This window comes from Ascaphus truei, chromosome 7, assembly GCF_040206685.1.
Source record: "Ascaphus truei isolate aAscTru1 chromosome 7, aAscTru1.hap1, whole genome shotgun sequence".
NCBI classification, from domain to species: domain Eukaryota; kingdom Metazoa; phylum Chordata; class Amphibia; order Anura; family Ascaphidae; genus Ascaphus; species Ascaphus truei.
The window spans coordinates 84,404,484-84,422,355 of record NC_134489.1 but is presented as its reverse complement, the minus strand read 5'-3'; the positions used below and the strand labels follow the sequence as shown (position 1 = coordinate 84,422,355).

General features: G+C 43.1%; 1 protein-coding gene across 26 annotated transcripts in view; it reads right to left on the bottom strand.

Annotated features, from left to right (window-relative positions):
- BAZ2B (bromodomain adjacent to zinc finger domain 2B) overlaps positions 1-17,872 on the bottom strand; it is a 167,532-nt gene that overhangs the window by 70,736 nt on the left and 78,924 nt on the right. For all 26 annotated transcript variants that reach the window (XM_075609279.1, XM_075609286.1, XM_075609278.1 and 23 more), the window contains one exon: positions 13,867-14,010. In XM_075609279.1, coding sequence (XP_075465394.1) covers positions 13,867-14,008 — 142 coding nt within the window. In that variant the 5' untranslated portion in view covers positions 14,009-14,010. The remainder of the gene's footprint in view (positions 1-13,866; positions 14,011-17,872) is intronic.

Sequence of the window (17,872 nt, the reverse complement as noted above, 5' to 3'; positions counted from 1 at the left end):
CATACATACATACATACACACATACACACATACAAAGAAATCCCAAAACAAGCACTCTGATCATAAATATAAATAACAAAAGAGATTTATTAAACATTAATAAATCTCTTTTGTTATCATTTATATTAATGATCAGAGTGCTTGTTTTGGGATTTCTTTGTCTTTTTGTGTTTTCGTATTATTTTTCCCATAGCACCGCCACTTACCCTTACATATATATATATACACACACATACAGAAAAAACAAAGGGCGCAAACAAATGTTTAAAATAAAAAACACCTGTGGGGATATGGTACAATGAAAGTCCAATAAGTGGAATCTGGAACTGGATAGAACGATGTGGCAGATAAAAATGGGCATTTCAGGATAAAATCCTAGTATTTAGCTGCAATAATGGAAACGATAGCCGCCAGGATCTGTTGCACGGTCCACAGAAGACGCCGTCTACTCTCCGACGCTTGTGCTCCAGACCCCCTCCTCCTCGATCTCCAAGTCTAGCGATGGTTGTGCGATGACGCAGTTTGGTCAGCAAGAGGAATGCGGTATATAGTCCCAATTGCCTTGAATAAGGCATGCAGCAAGAGTAGGCTGATCAAATTCAGTAACAGGACTACCGTAGCCCTATGCGTTTCGTCTTAAAAGACTTTGTCAAGGGATATGTAGTCACACCTGTATTAAGCTCTTATGTAGGTGGAACCCTGCCTTTCAACCGTTATCACCTAGCATACAGTGATCCCCCACTGCAGCAAGAGATTCTGGGAAATGACATGCAAATGAGCACACAATGTGTCACCTTTTGCCTGGAATATCCATTCACATGGAGCCTATGATTGGTCACAATCTGAACCACTTATATCAACCAAATGAGAGCTTGATGCAGGTGACAGGGGCAGACAATATGAGATTAAGAACCCATGTATTACATACAATCAATGATATTAAATAAACATTTTAATAAATGAACCAATATTATTATAAAAAAATAATTAATACAATTAAAAAATAACAACATAATAGAAGACAGCAAAAAATTGGATATATATAATCAATATACAAATGTAATGAAGTGTAAATTAATGAGAGGATCAAAAAAGAAAATCAAATGGGCAGATATACTGTGAACACTAAGGCCTGGGACATGGTAGAACAGACCGGGCAGAGCCGTGCTGAGCAGATGAACTTACCCCCTTCATCTGTAATCAGCGCGGCTTTAGATGATGCTTCCGCATGCTTCCGCATGCGTGCGGAGGCTCAGCAAATTGCAGGCGACAGCCTGGTTTAATTTTCAGAGCGGAGGGGAGCGGTCACGTGACCGCAAACATCCAATGGGAGCGAGGGACTAGCCCCGCCTCCCGTCACGCCTCCAAAGCGCGCTCACTGCCTCGCCTGCCAGGACGCAAAAAAGCACCAGCTTGAGCAGGCGAGGCAGAGCAGGAGCACGGCTCAGCGCGGCCCGAGGCCTAAGAGAGAAATGCACCCAAATCTATGTCCACATTAAGACCTAGAGGAACAAGCATTTTGACAGTGTGTATCCATTCCTTGTAGTGCGTCCTATATACTGCTTATTGCAGGGGCACTGAACAAGGTATATGATATTTGTCCAAAACATAGCTAGAAAAGACCTTCTGACATACAATTCTAATAAAGTCACAACCACTAGTGATATCGATAAAATAAAAACACTCCTTTTATTACAAAATGTAATCCCTTAGCTACAGAAATTTAAAAAAGTCAACAAGCATTGGCATTTGGTTTTAAAGGATACAAACCTTCAACCATATCTCCTTAATCTAAATTAGCACCCAGTTGTCTAAAGCCGGCATATCAAAAAGCTTCCACTTCTATGGTTTTAGACACTAAAGGCTTTTATAAATGCCTTAATATGTAAAATGTGCAAATTAGATTTACATGGGTAAAAAATGTAGTGTTTTACATGTACTCATAAAGGAACCAATCATAACTTTGATCATTTCATTAACTGCGACTCGATACATATCATATTACTGTGTGCTCATTTGCATGTCATTTCCCAGAATCCCTTGCTGGAGTGGAAGTATATATATATATATATATATATATATATATATATATATATATACATATACATACAGTGTTCGACAATCATATACATTTACACGCCCGGGGCGAGAGGATTTAACCCCCGGGCGAGTAAATATTGGCCCAAGCAGCACACGTGTTTGCTTTTTTAAATTTTCCCTGCTCGCGCTGAAATTTCCCTGCTCGCACTGGCTGAAAAAAAAAAAAAAAACTTCCCCTATCTGACAGCTGATTGGCGCGCGCTCCCAGGCTTTGTGGGCGCGCGGCCACGCTCTATATGAGCCAGCCCCCAACGAGCAGCCATTCTTTTCCCATGGAGGACACAGTAAGTATTATCTGTGCCTTCCCCCACCTCCCTCCCCTCCCCGGCGCTCCTGCTGCCCGCAGTTATGGAGATGGTAGCGGGGATGCCCCCTCATGTCCCTGCTTCCCCCCGGTCCCGCGTCAGAGAGCGCGGCGGGTGATGGGAGCGGGGGATGCCCCCTCATGTCCCTGCTTCCCCCCTGCTTCCCCCCGGTCCCGCGTCAGAGATCGCGGCGGGAGATGGGAGCGGGGATGTCCCCTCAGGTCCCTGCGGAGCAGGAGATTGGGGGGGGGGGGGCGGGGGTTTGAGCGTGGTGGTGCTGGTCGCGGCCTTTCCAAAAGGTGTGTAGAGAGAGAGTGAGTGTGTGTGTGTATATATGGGTGTGTGTGTGTATGTGTGTGTGTGTGTAAATATGGGAGTGTGTGTGTGTGTGTGTTTGTGTGTTTGTGTGTATATATATGGGAGAATGTGTATGTGTGTATGGGAGTATGTGTGTGACACCAGAGTCACCCCCCCTGCCCCAGTCACCCACCCCTGCCCCGGTCAGTCAGTCACCCCTGCCCCGGTCAGTCAGTCACCCCTGCCCCGGTCAGTCAGTCACCCCTGCCCTGGTCAGTCAGTCACCCCGTCTCCCCTCTCTCTGGTCTCCCTCCTCTCTGGTCTCCCCCCTCTCTGGTCTCCCCCGTCTCCCCTCTCTCTGGTCTCCCCCGTCTCCCCTCTCTCTGGTCTCCCCCGTCTCCCCTCTCTCTCTGGTCTCCCCCGTCTCCCCTCTCTCTGGTCTCCCCGTCTCTGGTCTCTCTCTCCCCTCTCTCTTTCACTCCCCTCTCTCTTTCTCTCTCTCCCTCTCTGTCTGTCTCTTTTTCTCTCTACCCCCTATGTCTCTTTTTCTCTCTCCCCCTGTCTCTTTTTCTCTCCCCCCCCCTCTGTCTTTATCTCTCTCCCCTCTCTCTCCCCCCTCTCTCTCCCTCCCCTCTTTCTCTCTCCCTCCCCTCTTTCTCTCTCCCTCCCCTCTTTCTCTCTCCCTCCCCTCTTTCTCTCTCCCTCCCCTCTCTCTTTCCCCTCTCTCTCTCTCCCCTCTCTCTCTCTCCCCCCTCTATCTGGATATCTTATTTACCCTATATATCTTAACTGTTCTATACTACACCAAAATAACTTATACTGCTTTCTTCCAGATCTGACTCAAGCTTCACACGGAAGACATCGGAATCCCCCCTAACCCAGAAGACAGGTAGGGAACACCTCCCCTCCAACTTATAACATTGTGGGAATGAGGTACCTGGATATTGAGGGACTGCGGATCAGGTAAGATCCCAGGCGGGATTGCTGCTTTAGATATTGTGAAGCGGGGACGTCCAGACACTGGTTAAGGGGTTCAGAAAACTAGTCATTCACCTGTGGCTTTTATTTCTAGATCCGACATTTACACACTTACACACTCACACACACACACACACACACACACACGTAACAAGGACCAATTGTAGTATAATGTAATAAATACATTTGTCAAAAACGAATGTTGTTCTGACTAGGAATTTATTAAATGTATTTTATTTATATATTTTATTTTAAAGCGGGGTTGGGGGCGGGACTAGGGGCGGGGGCGGGACTAGGCACGGGGTTGGTGGGCGGGACTAGGTGGCAAGTAGATTTTTTGGTTGGGCGAGTAGATTTTTGGGTGATTTGTCGAACACTGTGTATGTGTGTATAACTGTATGCTCATCTGCATGTCTTAGGCAGGTCTGCAACCCCGCCTTTCACCATTATCACCCAGCACACAGCACTTCCACTGCAGCAAGGGATTCTGGGGAATGACATGGTTCCCTATAGGCTTAAGCTTGCTGCATGGTCACAGCTTTGAGCACAGCCAGGGTTAAGGTGCATACCCAGAAAACCCACCCACAGACAGCTTTTTTTTTTTTTTTTTTTTTTTTAGCCCGGGTGGTGAAAAAGTGATTCCACCTCAAAAACCGTGCTCGTGATCCACACTGTGAGATCAGGTGCGCTCCACTTGTGACTATAGGCTCCGGAGAGCTGCAAGTCCATGACATAGTCAGTCCTCTTCAGCCACGAGGGCCAGGAAAATTCTGATGTTACACCGACGTCGTCATCCGAAGAATCCGACGTCCATCCTGTTCCCTCCTAGTGCAGCAGACGCCGCAGGAGGGTCCAAGTCTTTAGGGCTTTCGGCTGACGCCTACTCGCCCACCGCAATCTTCTCCCGAGGAATGGCGACCACCGACCAGCACACAGTCTTGCATTCTCCAAAGAAAATTAGGTGACTGATAACCCAAAAAAAAAAAGGAAAACAAATTGATGGTGCGAGTGCTCCAGTGCGCTGTGTGATGCAGTGCAGGAGGTGCTCAAACGAAACAACAAAAATAAGTGTGCACAAGTGCACGCCAGACCCGGAAGCCTGGCGGGTAAAAAAAATAGTGGCGAACCCCTCAGCGGAAGGCAATAAGGGGTGCCAGTGCAGAAAAATGTAGGGGTGTGCAAATTATCCGTGCAAGTGTCAAGTGCTGTGCAGTGTAGCAGCAAATGACTCCACCAGGTTAACCACTCCTGGGGTGCCGTGATAAAATAGCCCGGGCTACATATCCGCCTTCTCAGGCCATGATCAGACCAAGTGATGCAACTAGGGCCATCCTTCACAGGACAGACCCTACACTTGATCTTAGCCAAAATGCCGAGACAGACAGCTGTTTTGACCTTTATGGGTCTCATCAGTGTGGGGTTGGTAAACTGGGTATGCAGAGAAGCTAAAGGATGGGGTTTACCATACTGAGTTAAGTTATGGTGAGTAAAAAAAGTGACAAAAACCCTCCACAGCAAAGCAAATATGCAAATGTAAATACAACTGTATGCTCATCTGCATGTCTTAGGCAGGTCTGCAACCCCACCTTTCACCATTATCACCCAGCACACAGCACTTCCACTGCAGCAAGGGATTCTGGGGAATGACATGATATATATATAAAAAAAAAAACAAACGACAGGGGGTGCCCAGTGCTACATCCAAATGACAAAACATACATGGTAATAATTGCAAGAAATAATGCTTCAGTACTAATAATAATGCTAATACTAATAATAATAAAATATTATATTATATTATTAGTACTGAAGCATTATTTCTTGCAATTATTACCATGTATGTTTTGTCATTTGGATGTAGCACTGGGCACCCCTTGTCGTTTGTTATATTCACTTGCCACAGTCCAGTGGCACTCGCGTTTGAGCTTGCTGGGTTTGTGTGTGCTAATACAGGCATACCCCGCATTAACATACGCAATGGGACCGGAGCATGTATGTAAAGCGAAAATGTACTTAAAGTGAAGCACTACCTTTTCCCACTTATCGATGCATGTACTGCACTGCAATCGTCATATACGTGCAATAACTGATGTAAATAACGCATTTGTAACAGTCTCTATAGTCTCCCCGCTTGCGCATAGCTTCGGTACAGGTAGGGAGACGGTATTGCTGTTCAGGACGTGATGACAGGCGCATGCGTGAGCTGCCATTTGCCTATTGGGCGATATGTACTTACTCGCGAGTGTACTTAAAGTGAGTGTACTTAAAGCGGGGGGTGCCTGTATATATATATATATATATAAAAATATAAGAAAAAAAAGCGCCAAATCCTAGTGCATTACTGTGCAAAAATCGATATATTTAATTCCCAAAAATCTCAATAAAAATGAACTCACAAACATAAAACAATTAAAAGCATTGTATGAGTAATACTCATGCTCCTAGGACCAGGAAACGCTGCTTTGCTGTTGAAGTCCCTCCGTGGCTCCACTGGAACAGATAGCTGCCTCCGTTGTTCACTGCCTGCAGGAACTGACGAATCAGGCACTCCACGATGGTCTCTCCCCCGGTGCACACCAACCAGTGAACTGGTTGGTGTGCACCGGGGGAGAGACCATCGTGGAGTGCCTGATTCGTCAGTTCCTGCAGGCAGTGAACAACGGAGGCAGCTATCTGTTCCAGTGGAGCCACGGAGGGACTTCAACAGCAAAGCAGCGTTTCCTGGTCCTAGGAGCATGAGTATTACTCATACAATGCTTTTAATTGTTTTATGTTTGTGAGTTCATTTTTATTGAGATTTTTGGGAATTAAATATATCGATTTTTGCACAGTAATGCACTAGGATTTGGCGCTTTTTTTTCTTATATTTTTCTATGCAGGTGGAGAGGGAGGTCGTTGTGCCCTTTTAAGAAGCTGCCGGTTGATCCTAATAGTGCTTCTGTCACTCCCCAATTATTGGACCTATTTGTTGGACTCTAGAGGACTATCTGCAATTAGCAGATTAAGGCAAAGTTCACAGCACCACACATATTTTTTTGTATAATTGTATGTTTTAGCTTTTTTTATATCAGACATTCACAGTGCACTTTTGGTATATGAATTGATTTCACTATTTAGGATTTATTATAGTAGTATTCATTATATTGATTTATTAATAATTTGTTTATCTATTTATGATTTTTATCAGTTAATTCAATTTTATATATCCTATATTTCTGGTTTTCCACACACAAGCGCAGACCCTCATTGTATATATTATATATATATATATATATATATATATATATATATATATATATATATATATATATATATATATATATATATATATATATATATACATACACAGTGGTCGACAAATCACCAAAAAATCTACTCGCCGCCTAGTACCACACGTGTGCTGCTTGGGCCAATAGGAGCTCGCCACGATGTTAAATCCACTCGCCCGGGGCGTGCAAATGTATAGGTTTGTCGAACACTATATATATATATATATATATATATATATATATATATATATATATATATATATATATATATATATATTTATATATTATACATTATTACTTTTCCTGGAGCACCGCCAGCAAGTAGTACTCCGTATTTATATGCCGGTTAAATTGGAGTACCTTTACTCTTGTGCGGTGTGTATGCAGTACCAAACCTCTTTTTGTGCTGTTTTTTTAACAAAATTAGCCGGCTTGGTTTAAGGATATTCCTGCTTTGACTGAGCCACCTGTGCTGAAGCAGGGATATACTTAAAACCGGACCTGTTGGTGGCCCTTGTGGCCACCCCTGCACTAGTAGTTTTTGGCTGTGCAGAGATACGGACGTACATTATTAGGGGTCTTGTGATGACTCTATACATGTAACCCTGTCTTGTTCATTGCAGCTTCGGAGCTTCTGCTGCATTCTTTACTCCTTAAGGTACAGTACAAGTCCCTAACTAATCTGTAAGGAGGGCAGAAGCCACTGTGTATTAAGAGATATTTGTTAAAGTGCTTTTCACAGTCAGGCTTTCAGACCTCATTTTGCAAAGCTGTAAAGTACATCTTTACTGAGGAAACACTTACAAAAATAACAGTGTCTCAACTATAAAGCACGTTAAACAGACCTGAATATTTAATGTAAAATCCTTTATAAGCCCAATGTCAGATATTGCTGAGGCCACGTTTGTTGGAGAAAGTATTCACCTGTGCAAAGCAGTGATATTAGTTATGGGAACGTACGGATTACAGGTTGCAATATATGTTAATAAGGCAAGTCCGAGTTAGATGTAATACAGAGGTTCTGGAACCTCACACTTCTCTTGTACACTGTAGAGAGAAACAAGAGGTCACGCCCTGATGCTGGAGGCTCAGGGGTAATGTGATGAAGTACTTCTTCACACAGAAAGAGTGCTGGATTCATGGATTTGTCTCCCAACAGAGGTAGTAGAGATTTAACACAGTAAGGGAATTACAATGCTTGGGGCGGACTTGGAGCGATCTAAATATGAAAGAAAGCCAAAGATCAAACAGGGCTTGAGATTTTGCAAGAAATTAGAAAATGAATGGGTAGACCGGGAAGGCCAAGTGGGTCTTATCGTCCTTCAAATTCATGTTTTGCCGGATCTGTTGACAACATTAGATATATAAATAACTACCTTCTTAAAACGAATTACAACCTACAACAAATATACATTATTCACTAGAATTTCTTCCCCCCCTGCAGCCACTTCTGGAGAGATGCTTCTTCAGGACTGGCCAATGAAAAGTGCTGATTAAAGAAAAATACAGGCAGTCCTCGGTTATCCAACGGAATCCGTTGTAAAGTGATCCCCATGTTAATCAGTGGCAGTGAGCGTTGGATAACACATTTAGGTGTTGGATAACGCATTCCGGCGTCGACAAAACTCCCATAGGTTTGCGTTGGATATGCCATTTGTTGTAAAGTGAAACGTTGGATAGCGAGGACTACCTGTTCAGGATTTAGAGGCCCATAACCTTTACAATGCCAGGGGTCTGGCGGCACCAGATTGCCACCCATCCTCCAGCACTGCAGAGAGCCCGATGCGAGCAGGCCTCCGAATGCCACAAGTGGAAGCAGCTCCCCTTCCGTCTCGACTGTCCTGGCTGCTCTGTCAGCGCGGTCAGCCTGATCTGCCCTTAAAACACAAGTGCCCGTGGCTTATCTGGTACGTCATGGGGTGCCAGGGCCCATGCCATACCGGGTACGTCATTAGGGCCCTATAAGGGATTATGCAAACCAGGTTTCAAAGGAGAAAAACTTCCAGGGAACTGGTTAATGTAGAACCACCATGGCCTGCTTTCCGAAGGTTCGAAAAACGCCTTTATTTCAATGCAACTGTTGAAATATTTTGCAATCCCTGATGTAACACATTCCTGTGGGCAGAGTTTAGTTCTCAATAGGTATATTAAGCTCATGATTAATGTTCCAGCAGAAAGCTGACATTTTAAATACTGTTTTTCCTGTAGTGTTGATGAGACTTATTCCCTCCTGAAATGTCACTACACTGCTCAGGCATTTCTATATTCAAACAAGCAGCGCACGGAGAGATAGGAAAAAATAAAAAATGATATATAATCAGATACATATATTAATTATATCCAAGAGTAACATGAGAGACGCCTTCTAAAAGCAAATATAGCAATTATTGTCAGCAAATTTGAAATCTTCTGTGTATTGTAACACAAAATGTATATGTCGGGAGAAAGTAAAAGAACAAAACTTATATGGGGAAGATTCTGCGTTTCGTTTAAAATATTGTAAACAGAGGTGCCCCATTGCTAAAATCAAAGAAATAATCCAATAATAAAGTAAATGGTAAATTTAACCACCACTCACACACTATGTATTTATTTTTATATTCAAGTACCCAGGTGTCAATGAGGGCAGCTGTTGATTTTGCGATTCAATGCTGCTGGACTCTATACCTTGAACAAGTTCTGTGACCACCAAAGTGATAAATAATTTCTTATCTCATGTTAAGCTGATGACAAGACCAACAGCAGCCACATCTTTCTGTCCCAAAATGGGGATCTCTTCCTACCAAGCTCACATTTGAAAACACAATGAATATTCTCAGTACCGCTTTTTAGGCAAAATACATAATGTCGTATCTATTCCAGGGGCGGCCAACTCCAGTCCTCAAGGGCCACCAACAGGTCAGGTTTTAAGTATATCCCTGCTTCAACACAGGTGGCTCAAACCAGTGGCTCAGTCATACTGACTGAGCCACCTGTGCTGAAGCAGGGATATCCTGAAAGCTTGACTTGTTGGTGGCCCTTGAGGACTGGAGTTGGCCACCCCAAATCTATTCTAAGAGTGGTCTTCTGTGGTGCTAAAATGAGCAAGAAGAACTGAGGGCTGAGTTTTTACTCTGTTAGTGACTTTCTCACTGTCCTTACCAGATAATCAATGTCCGTCTGCTATTAAAGCTGCAGTTCAAGCAATATCCTGCATGTGTGTTTTTTTTTAAATAAATCAGTTCTGTAGTAAGAAAAAATACTTTTAGCATTTTCTGTTTTAAAAAAAACAACTTTGAAAGACCAATTTTCTTGTATTCTATTTTAACAACCACTTACTAAGGCACTGCCCCTTCATGTCCTGTTACAAGCCCTGGCACACCCCTTTGTGAGTGAGCCCTGCCCTCCCTCTTGCACATGTCAGTGCAGGAGTGCTCATGAATATTCATGAGCTTCCACTGAGTGACAGAAACAGAGGAAATACATTCCCCATATTTAAAGATGTCGCCAAACTTCGCCGATCAATACACGGAGAACGAATTGACCGGCAGCTATGCAGTTCTTTAGGTAAGTAGAGATTGCCCACATGAAACTATTGAAGTTAAAAAAAAAACAATAAAAAAAAAAAACAACGGGAGCTTAAACTGCAGCTTTAAGGGGTGGCCATGCTCAATTCATAAAACATAAGAATCCCTATACTTCCTTAACAATGTCAAGGCCTGAGTGGCCTCTGCTAATGAAAGGGTTAAACTGCTATAATCCTCTCCCTGGGGACATTTCCACATTTTACATTTACCTAAACATGACGTTTTCCTTTTTAGCAGCAACAATGAAACCAGTCTGACAATGCATTTGTCTTCCAAGTTCCCTCCCCCTTTATGATGAGATTATCATCATAAGGCCTCGGCCATGTTACCTGCTTGCTCGCTGAAGCGTGCTGACGCGCGCTCATGCTTGCCACTGAGCCCCTACAGCCGCAATTAGAGCGGCTTTAGTAGGGGCTCGCCAACGCTTCCGCAAGCGCGCAGAAGCGTAGGTCTTAGGTAATTTTAAAAATCAAGCGCTTGCCGGAGCGCAGGGCCGGTCATGTGAGCGGTTCGCCCAATGAGGGCGAACCAGCTCCGTGACGTAACTGGCCCGCCCCCTGACGGCACGCAGGGCAAGCAACCGCAAGGCCAGGGAAAGCACCCGCTTTCCCTGAGCCTCAGCGCGCATCAGCACGCAAACAGGAAACATGGCCGAGGCCTTATCCACGCCTCCTCCCTGCCAGCAAACAAAGCAGGTGGTGTCCTCTGGCATAGCACCGCTTAGGAATATGGCCCTTTCCCTAGGAAGGGGTCAGCATGTTCTGATCAACACAGTGACATCACACAACTAAAAAAAGAAGTGTGAAAAAGCTCCCAAACGCATATAGACTAAACGGTGCTACCACCAGGTAAAGACGAGCACCAGAAGACACCCGATTGAACGGGCCCTTACCTTTAAACACATCACCGTCATAAGTTTACTTTAGTGCTTGGAGGGACTGCAGATTTATATAAGCACACTGTTATATGGTTACATTGTATGTGAAGTTTTCATTCAAGATGGTAGCGGAAGAATTTTGAAGTTTGTGACAGGTTGAAGTCAGCTACTAATAGTTATGCATGGGAGACATACGTCTTGAGTCCTTCATCCAGCACTTAGAGGGTTAACCCAGGAGGAATGGTTGGGTAATGGAGGAGGAAGCAGACACACCTAACAACCAGCATGATGAGAAAGAAGAAAGCCATTGCTTGTAAGTAAGTGGCTGCCTCATATACAGAGCTATCCTAGACAAGCTGCTAGGCAGATGGATTCACAAACACAGTAACAACTGTTACTATTGTTTTCCTGACTGTTAAAGGTTTGGTAACTGGACATAGCCAGCCAGCCTGATAGATAGGGCTTGGATTGTGAGTAAGTTCTCCCAATGTGGAGTAGATGTTATTTTGAAACTATATTTTGTGTTGTCTTAAAGGGACAGTGTGCCCAAATGTTTCTTTCTACTGTGGAGAAATAAAACCACTTAACATTTGCTTTAACCTGAAACTACACGTGTGGACTATTGTCTGACCTCGCCTACAGGCCGTCCTGGCACAAAGTTGGATAACAATTGTCTAACATCTACAATAGATGTAACATTCTCTCTAAACCTATGTTTGTTCAATAAAAGGCACGGGAAGGAGAGGAGGTCATTAGCCATCTTCTGTGGAGGCCCCATTATGGATGCACGTCTCTCCAATGAAATGAGAGATGGATAACTTTATATCAATTTTCCCAACATGAACCTTTGTGATGGGCTATTATATTAGAAATTACTGCTGACATTACAAGACTGTCTCTCCTGATATAAGGGAATTAAAGCTGCAGTTCTCCCCCCCAAACATTCTTTTCTGACTAGTACAGATGTAGTATGAGTAGTGTGTCCAGGAGATATAAGGGTTAATTTAGCGGCAACCAGATCCACTACGTTAAAAACAAAACAAAACATCCCCTTCCCCCTCGTTTTTTAAACCACCCCAGAGGAACAGTGGGTCCCTCTGAAGTTTACTTCCGTTTCAGCTGGGTATTTAAAACGCACGTCCAATAGAAAGTCGCAATGGATTCCTATTGGCTCGTTGGACCAGCGAGATTTGGCAGCCATATTGTAACTATACTTGGTAATCAGTTCAGCTCCGGAGGGAGGGCCACTGATAATAATGTTTTAAAACAAATACAATGATGAGGCGGGTAGATGGTTTATGTGGAAAGAGAATGCTTTTTCACATTATATTTCAATTTATCTTTTTCTGTGTAAAAAGCGTTTTTCAAACATGCAGAAGCTACATTAAAAGGGTTTAAAATTCCTTGAGTTGCTGCTAGAAAAACTGTTTTGTGTAATATGTCGAATTAAAAATGGAAGAGTATCCAAAATATATCAAATATACTGTAGAAGTGTCTGAATTTATTGTTCAACAAAAAAAAAGGTTGGGTACATTATAAAAGCCTATTAATGTATGATTATTTATTGAGATGCCATTCAGTACGACAGGCAATGCTTTTTACAGTGAATAAGTACTTCCAGTATATTTAAAAGTCATACTGCTTCATCAATTCAAACGTGCCTTAAAAAAACATTTATTCAGGAAAACGTCATATTATTCTCGATTAGATTCCCTTTTTCAGTTGTTTTATGGGATTGCACTGAAATAGATTATTGTTATATCATAGTTTTTATTTACGGTGTGCTTTCTGGGGTTATGGAAATGATATTGCACTATTTTTGTCATTCTTGTACGAGTAAAGGGTCTCATTAGGTAAAATAATGCTACCATAATTCTCAGCTGCCACCAAATGTCACTGTTCTCTCCCAATATAAACCAGGTGATCAGATCATAATCTGTTATAGCCACGTGTAATGCAGGGATGGAAACGGAGCACACTGCAGGTAGGCCAAACCAACTTAAAAAATGGATTTTGACATACAGCCTTTGTATTGTATGGACAGCTCGTTTTAATTTAAAGCGCTTGTATCATATTCCGTTTCTATTGATTTCCCCTTCTCATTAGCAATTACAGTATTCCTATTATTTTATGCCATCTTGGATATATAAGCAGGTATCTCTGATCAGGGGTAGCCAGGTCCCGTCCTCAAGAGCTACTAACAGATCATGTTTTCAATATATCCCTGCTTCAGCACAGGTGGCTCAATCAGTGGCTCAGATTGAGCCACCTGTGCTGAAGCAGGGATATGTGGAAAACCTGACCTGTTGGTAGCTCTTGAGGACTGGACCTGGCTACCCCTGATCTAGATTGCTACAGTTATAAAGGAAAGGCCTGGCATTTAATGTCAATTCCTCGCAAGAAAGAAAAAAAAAAACACTCTTCCCTTTAACTCAGTTACAACAGATTCCGGCAGTGTAACAGTGCAAACTTACCGCACGCGGTGATTGTGGAGCTAAGAGGTGTAACTCCAGTGGAAAGGCTTCCTTTAGAAACTACTGCGGTTACAGAAGCGGTTGACGGGGAGGAAGAAGCTGCTGAAGACGGGGTTGATGTTAACCTCTCTGCAGACTCCATATCTGTAATGAAAATAGGAGACAATGAGCTCCAGTATAAAAGTCTCCTTGCACATATAATGCACTGTATATTACACTTTATATTGTAGACCTTAAATGAAAAAGTTCCTGCCCTGAGGTTTCTCATCTTGTAAGAACATTATTTATATATTTTCACCATATACATCTTTTTTTAGTTTAGATTTTTATTATTTACCTTTATACCCAATCATCTAACAGATCATATATAAATGAATTTTAGTATTATTAAACTTTTTATCAGGCTACCTGCCTTTAAGACAGTGTTTTTTAAACTTTCTTTGGTTAAAGAACTCTATAATTACATTGCAAAATTCTGCAGAACCCCAATAGTTATAATAGCATGTTTGGGATCAGATGTATTGTAAGATGTCCAGCTTGCGCCCCCCCCCCCCCTGTCTCCGGCATTCTGACATCACGTGTGACCCCGCGGCGTCATTTGAGAACGGGTAAGGGAACTTACAGAGGCCTTGCACATGATGCCCGGCATTTAATTTAAATGCTTTGTGGAAGAGCGCGGGGGCCTCTGTAAGCGCCTCGCCCCCCCAGTTTGCGCACCACTGCTCCAAGGCAACATAACACCTTCAAATAAACAGCAAACTTATTGACATATAAAAAAAGAGTGATCTGATGATATTGGCACTGTCTACTAAAAAGGCAATCCAAGCCGGTATTGGTTTTGCCATTTTTATACAGGATTGAAGCAGGGGGGGATTGAAGCTTCCTATTGGCCCATGTGACCGGGGCCTTTAACCTGCAGAAAACTGCAGAGAGATACCGGCACCCCTTTCTTGAAGCAGGGGGTCCGCGGAGCCGAGATTAATGGGGTTCAGCTTCGGAGACGCCCTGCTTCAATCCTGTATTAAAAAATTAGGTAAAAAATGCTTGATTGCTCCTTTACGCGGGCGTGAACCTGATCTGAATACCAGCTCCTTGTGACCTTAAGACATTTATACTAAGCAGCCCCTTCAGGCACTGGGAAACACCTTATAGCCAATTGATTGTTCATTTGAATAGGCCAAAGGGTGTCTTCTGGAGGCCAGTGTCTTATGGACTAGCACAGCTTCATAAATATGGGCATTTGTCTCCGTCCTACAGGCACAAGATTCTACAGCAAATGAAAAAAAAAAAAAAAACACACAATCTATATTGCATGCAGTGAACCCTATAGGTTTATACATAAGGCGTAATCATGTGTGTGTGTGTGTGTGTGTGTGTGTGTGTGTGTGTGTGTGTGTACATATGCAGGGCGCTCAGCAGACAAATTAGTAGTAAAATCCCTCACCCCTTGCAGTTCTCGTAAAAGGGTCCCCACACCCACGTAAAACTCCTCTAAGGGGTAATCTCAAAAATAACACACAAGTTCGCACTGGGGGTAAGTACAAAAGAAAAAACAGTCACATCAGAGTTAAAATCACTGGGTTCCAGCAGCGATGTATTGCAAAAGGCTGGTTAGATGTCAACAAACACATTTGGGATAGAGCGCGCTGCTGTCCCACCGTGTACCCAGACAAGGTGAGGAAGTGCGTTCAGTATGTAACGCGTCAAGGTCATGTGGTTTTTGCCTCCATCTTATGGGGACGCCAGCAGTCCATGGAGGCTGTAACTCCTGCTCAGGATACACAGCGGGACTAGCGCGCCCTTAACCCAAACGTGTTTGTAACCAGACTTTTGCAATATATGGCTGCTGGTACCCAGTGATTTCAACTCATATGTACGGGGCTATGTATTTTTCTTTTTTACGATAAATAACTTTCAAACTAACCCCCGGTGCACACGTGTGTGTTTTCCTTTTTCATATAAACACACACAGTAGGAAGGCTAGCACACTTGGATCATGATTAACATTTCTGTCCTCAACTGTAAATGTTGGTCACCTAATAAATCACCTTTTGAGCAAAATTCCAAGTGTGCTGGGCTTCCTACTGCAATGTGTGTGTGTGTGTGTGTACACACACACACACACACACACACACACACACACACACACACACACACACACACACACACACACACACACACACACACACACACACACTTCCTGTCCATGACACCTTGATATTGAACCTTCAGGGGTGCCTTACACAATTGAAAATAAATATATATCACACTTTAAAAGGCAAGTCATATACTTGCGAGTGCACGTGTCATCGAAAGTCATATGAACATATACTCCACCAAGATCCGAGGAGAAAAGCACATCATTTAAGTGGTAAATCAAAATATTGTGTATTGAAACATTATAATTATAATTATTAGAATTGTATACACATGTATCCCTTACTGGTTACTTTTCTGTTCTAGGAAAAGTGGAAGCACTGTGCAGCTGGCTTTTTGCTACAAACCCATTGGAATCAAATCAGTTGGGTCCAGTGGTTTACCAAAAAGATGTTTGTGGTTTGTTTTTAGGGGCTGCACTCGCCTACATGTTAAAAGAAAAATACTAACCAAAACCACATCTTGCAAACCAACCCTTGAAGAAAACCCTCCAGAGCACGAGCACCGACACTTCAAAGAGACGAGATGAAGATCTGCATCGAGGATGGGCCCCTAATGGTGGTGAGCTTCAGTGCAGCCACAGTAGGTGATAGACGTTTAGGTTTCTCTGGCATCTCTATGCTCCAAATAAACCGTTTACTGTTCATAGACTGCAGGAACCCAGTAATGTCATACATTACCAATGATATTCCACACAATGTCTAAACTTTGTTCCACTTGCATGTCAAATGCATATTATGAAGTCCAAGTGTGCACAGACGTCAGGGTCAAGGGAAATATGGTATTCTGTGCCAAACAAAAAGCTATTAGTACGCAGTAATTCGGACTTCAATGGCTAAAACTGTGTGAAGGTCCCCCCATCCCCCCCCATGTATGACATCAGTTTCAAACGAGTGAAACGTGCTCCTAAAAAGGGAGGCTTGACCTGTGTTTACATTTGTGGGGTGGTATGTTTCTGACAATGACTTTAAGTCATATACTTGGAGCTTGTATTAAACAGATAATTGCAAACTTACATAAATATAAATTATCTCCTGAAGAAGCTATTCCAAGGCTACGCTTATAGTGCGGCGACGGCAGTCTTCGGTTGCTGTCGCCGGCACTATAAGCGCAGCCTAAGCGAAATGCATAGTCTGTGTATTAGGCTCTTCTGATACCCTCTCCTTCGATACCGGATCACAGCCTGTCCCTCGCTGCAAAATCGATTGCACCGGAAGTGACAACATGCACAGCAGACCAGGAGCTACTACCAACACGAGGTGCGGTGAGGATACCAGACGCCACTCAGCGTTTTATACGTCCATGCTGTTTATATTTATGTAAGTGTGCAATTATCTGTTTAATACAAGCGCCAACTATATGCAGTTTTGCACTATGGTATTTTTTCTTCTCCATTGAGGAAGGTCCCACCCAGACCCTAACCATCTCCTAACCCAAGAAGTGAAGTCTGATGATCCAGAGCCACATGGATTGTGGGAAATGCCGGCGTTTATTTAAGAAAATGTGAGTCCCCATTCTATTGAATTCCTAGTATTTGAGACCTAATTGAAGCATATTGCGCTATGTAGTGTTTATCTGCTTCATTTTTCATATGGTGATACCTGCGCTCCCCAAACCTTCCAGTACACAAGTCCAACAGCAGAAGTTTATTTTCTTAAGGGATAATACTAAATAGTCCAAAGTGCCTGTTTGGGTGAAAATCCCCATTGACTTTGACGCAGATTTTCATTTCAAACAGGCCGGACCGCAGCTTCAGACAATATAGAATAAATCCCCTAAGGTCACAAGCATCAAGTGCCGGTACAGGTTATCGAACCCATTCCAGCATTAACGCTCATTCAAGTCAATA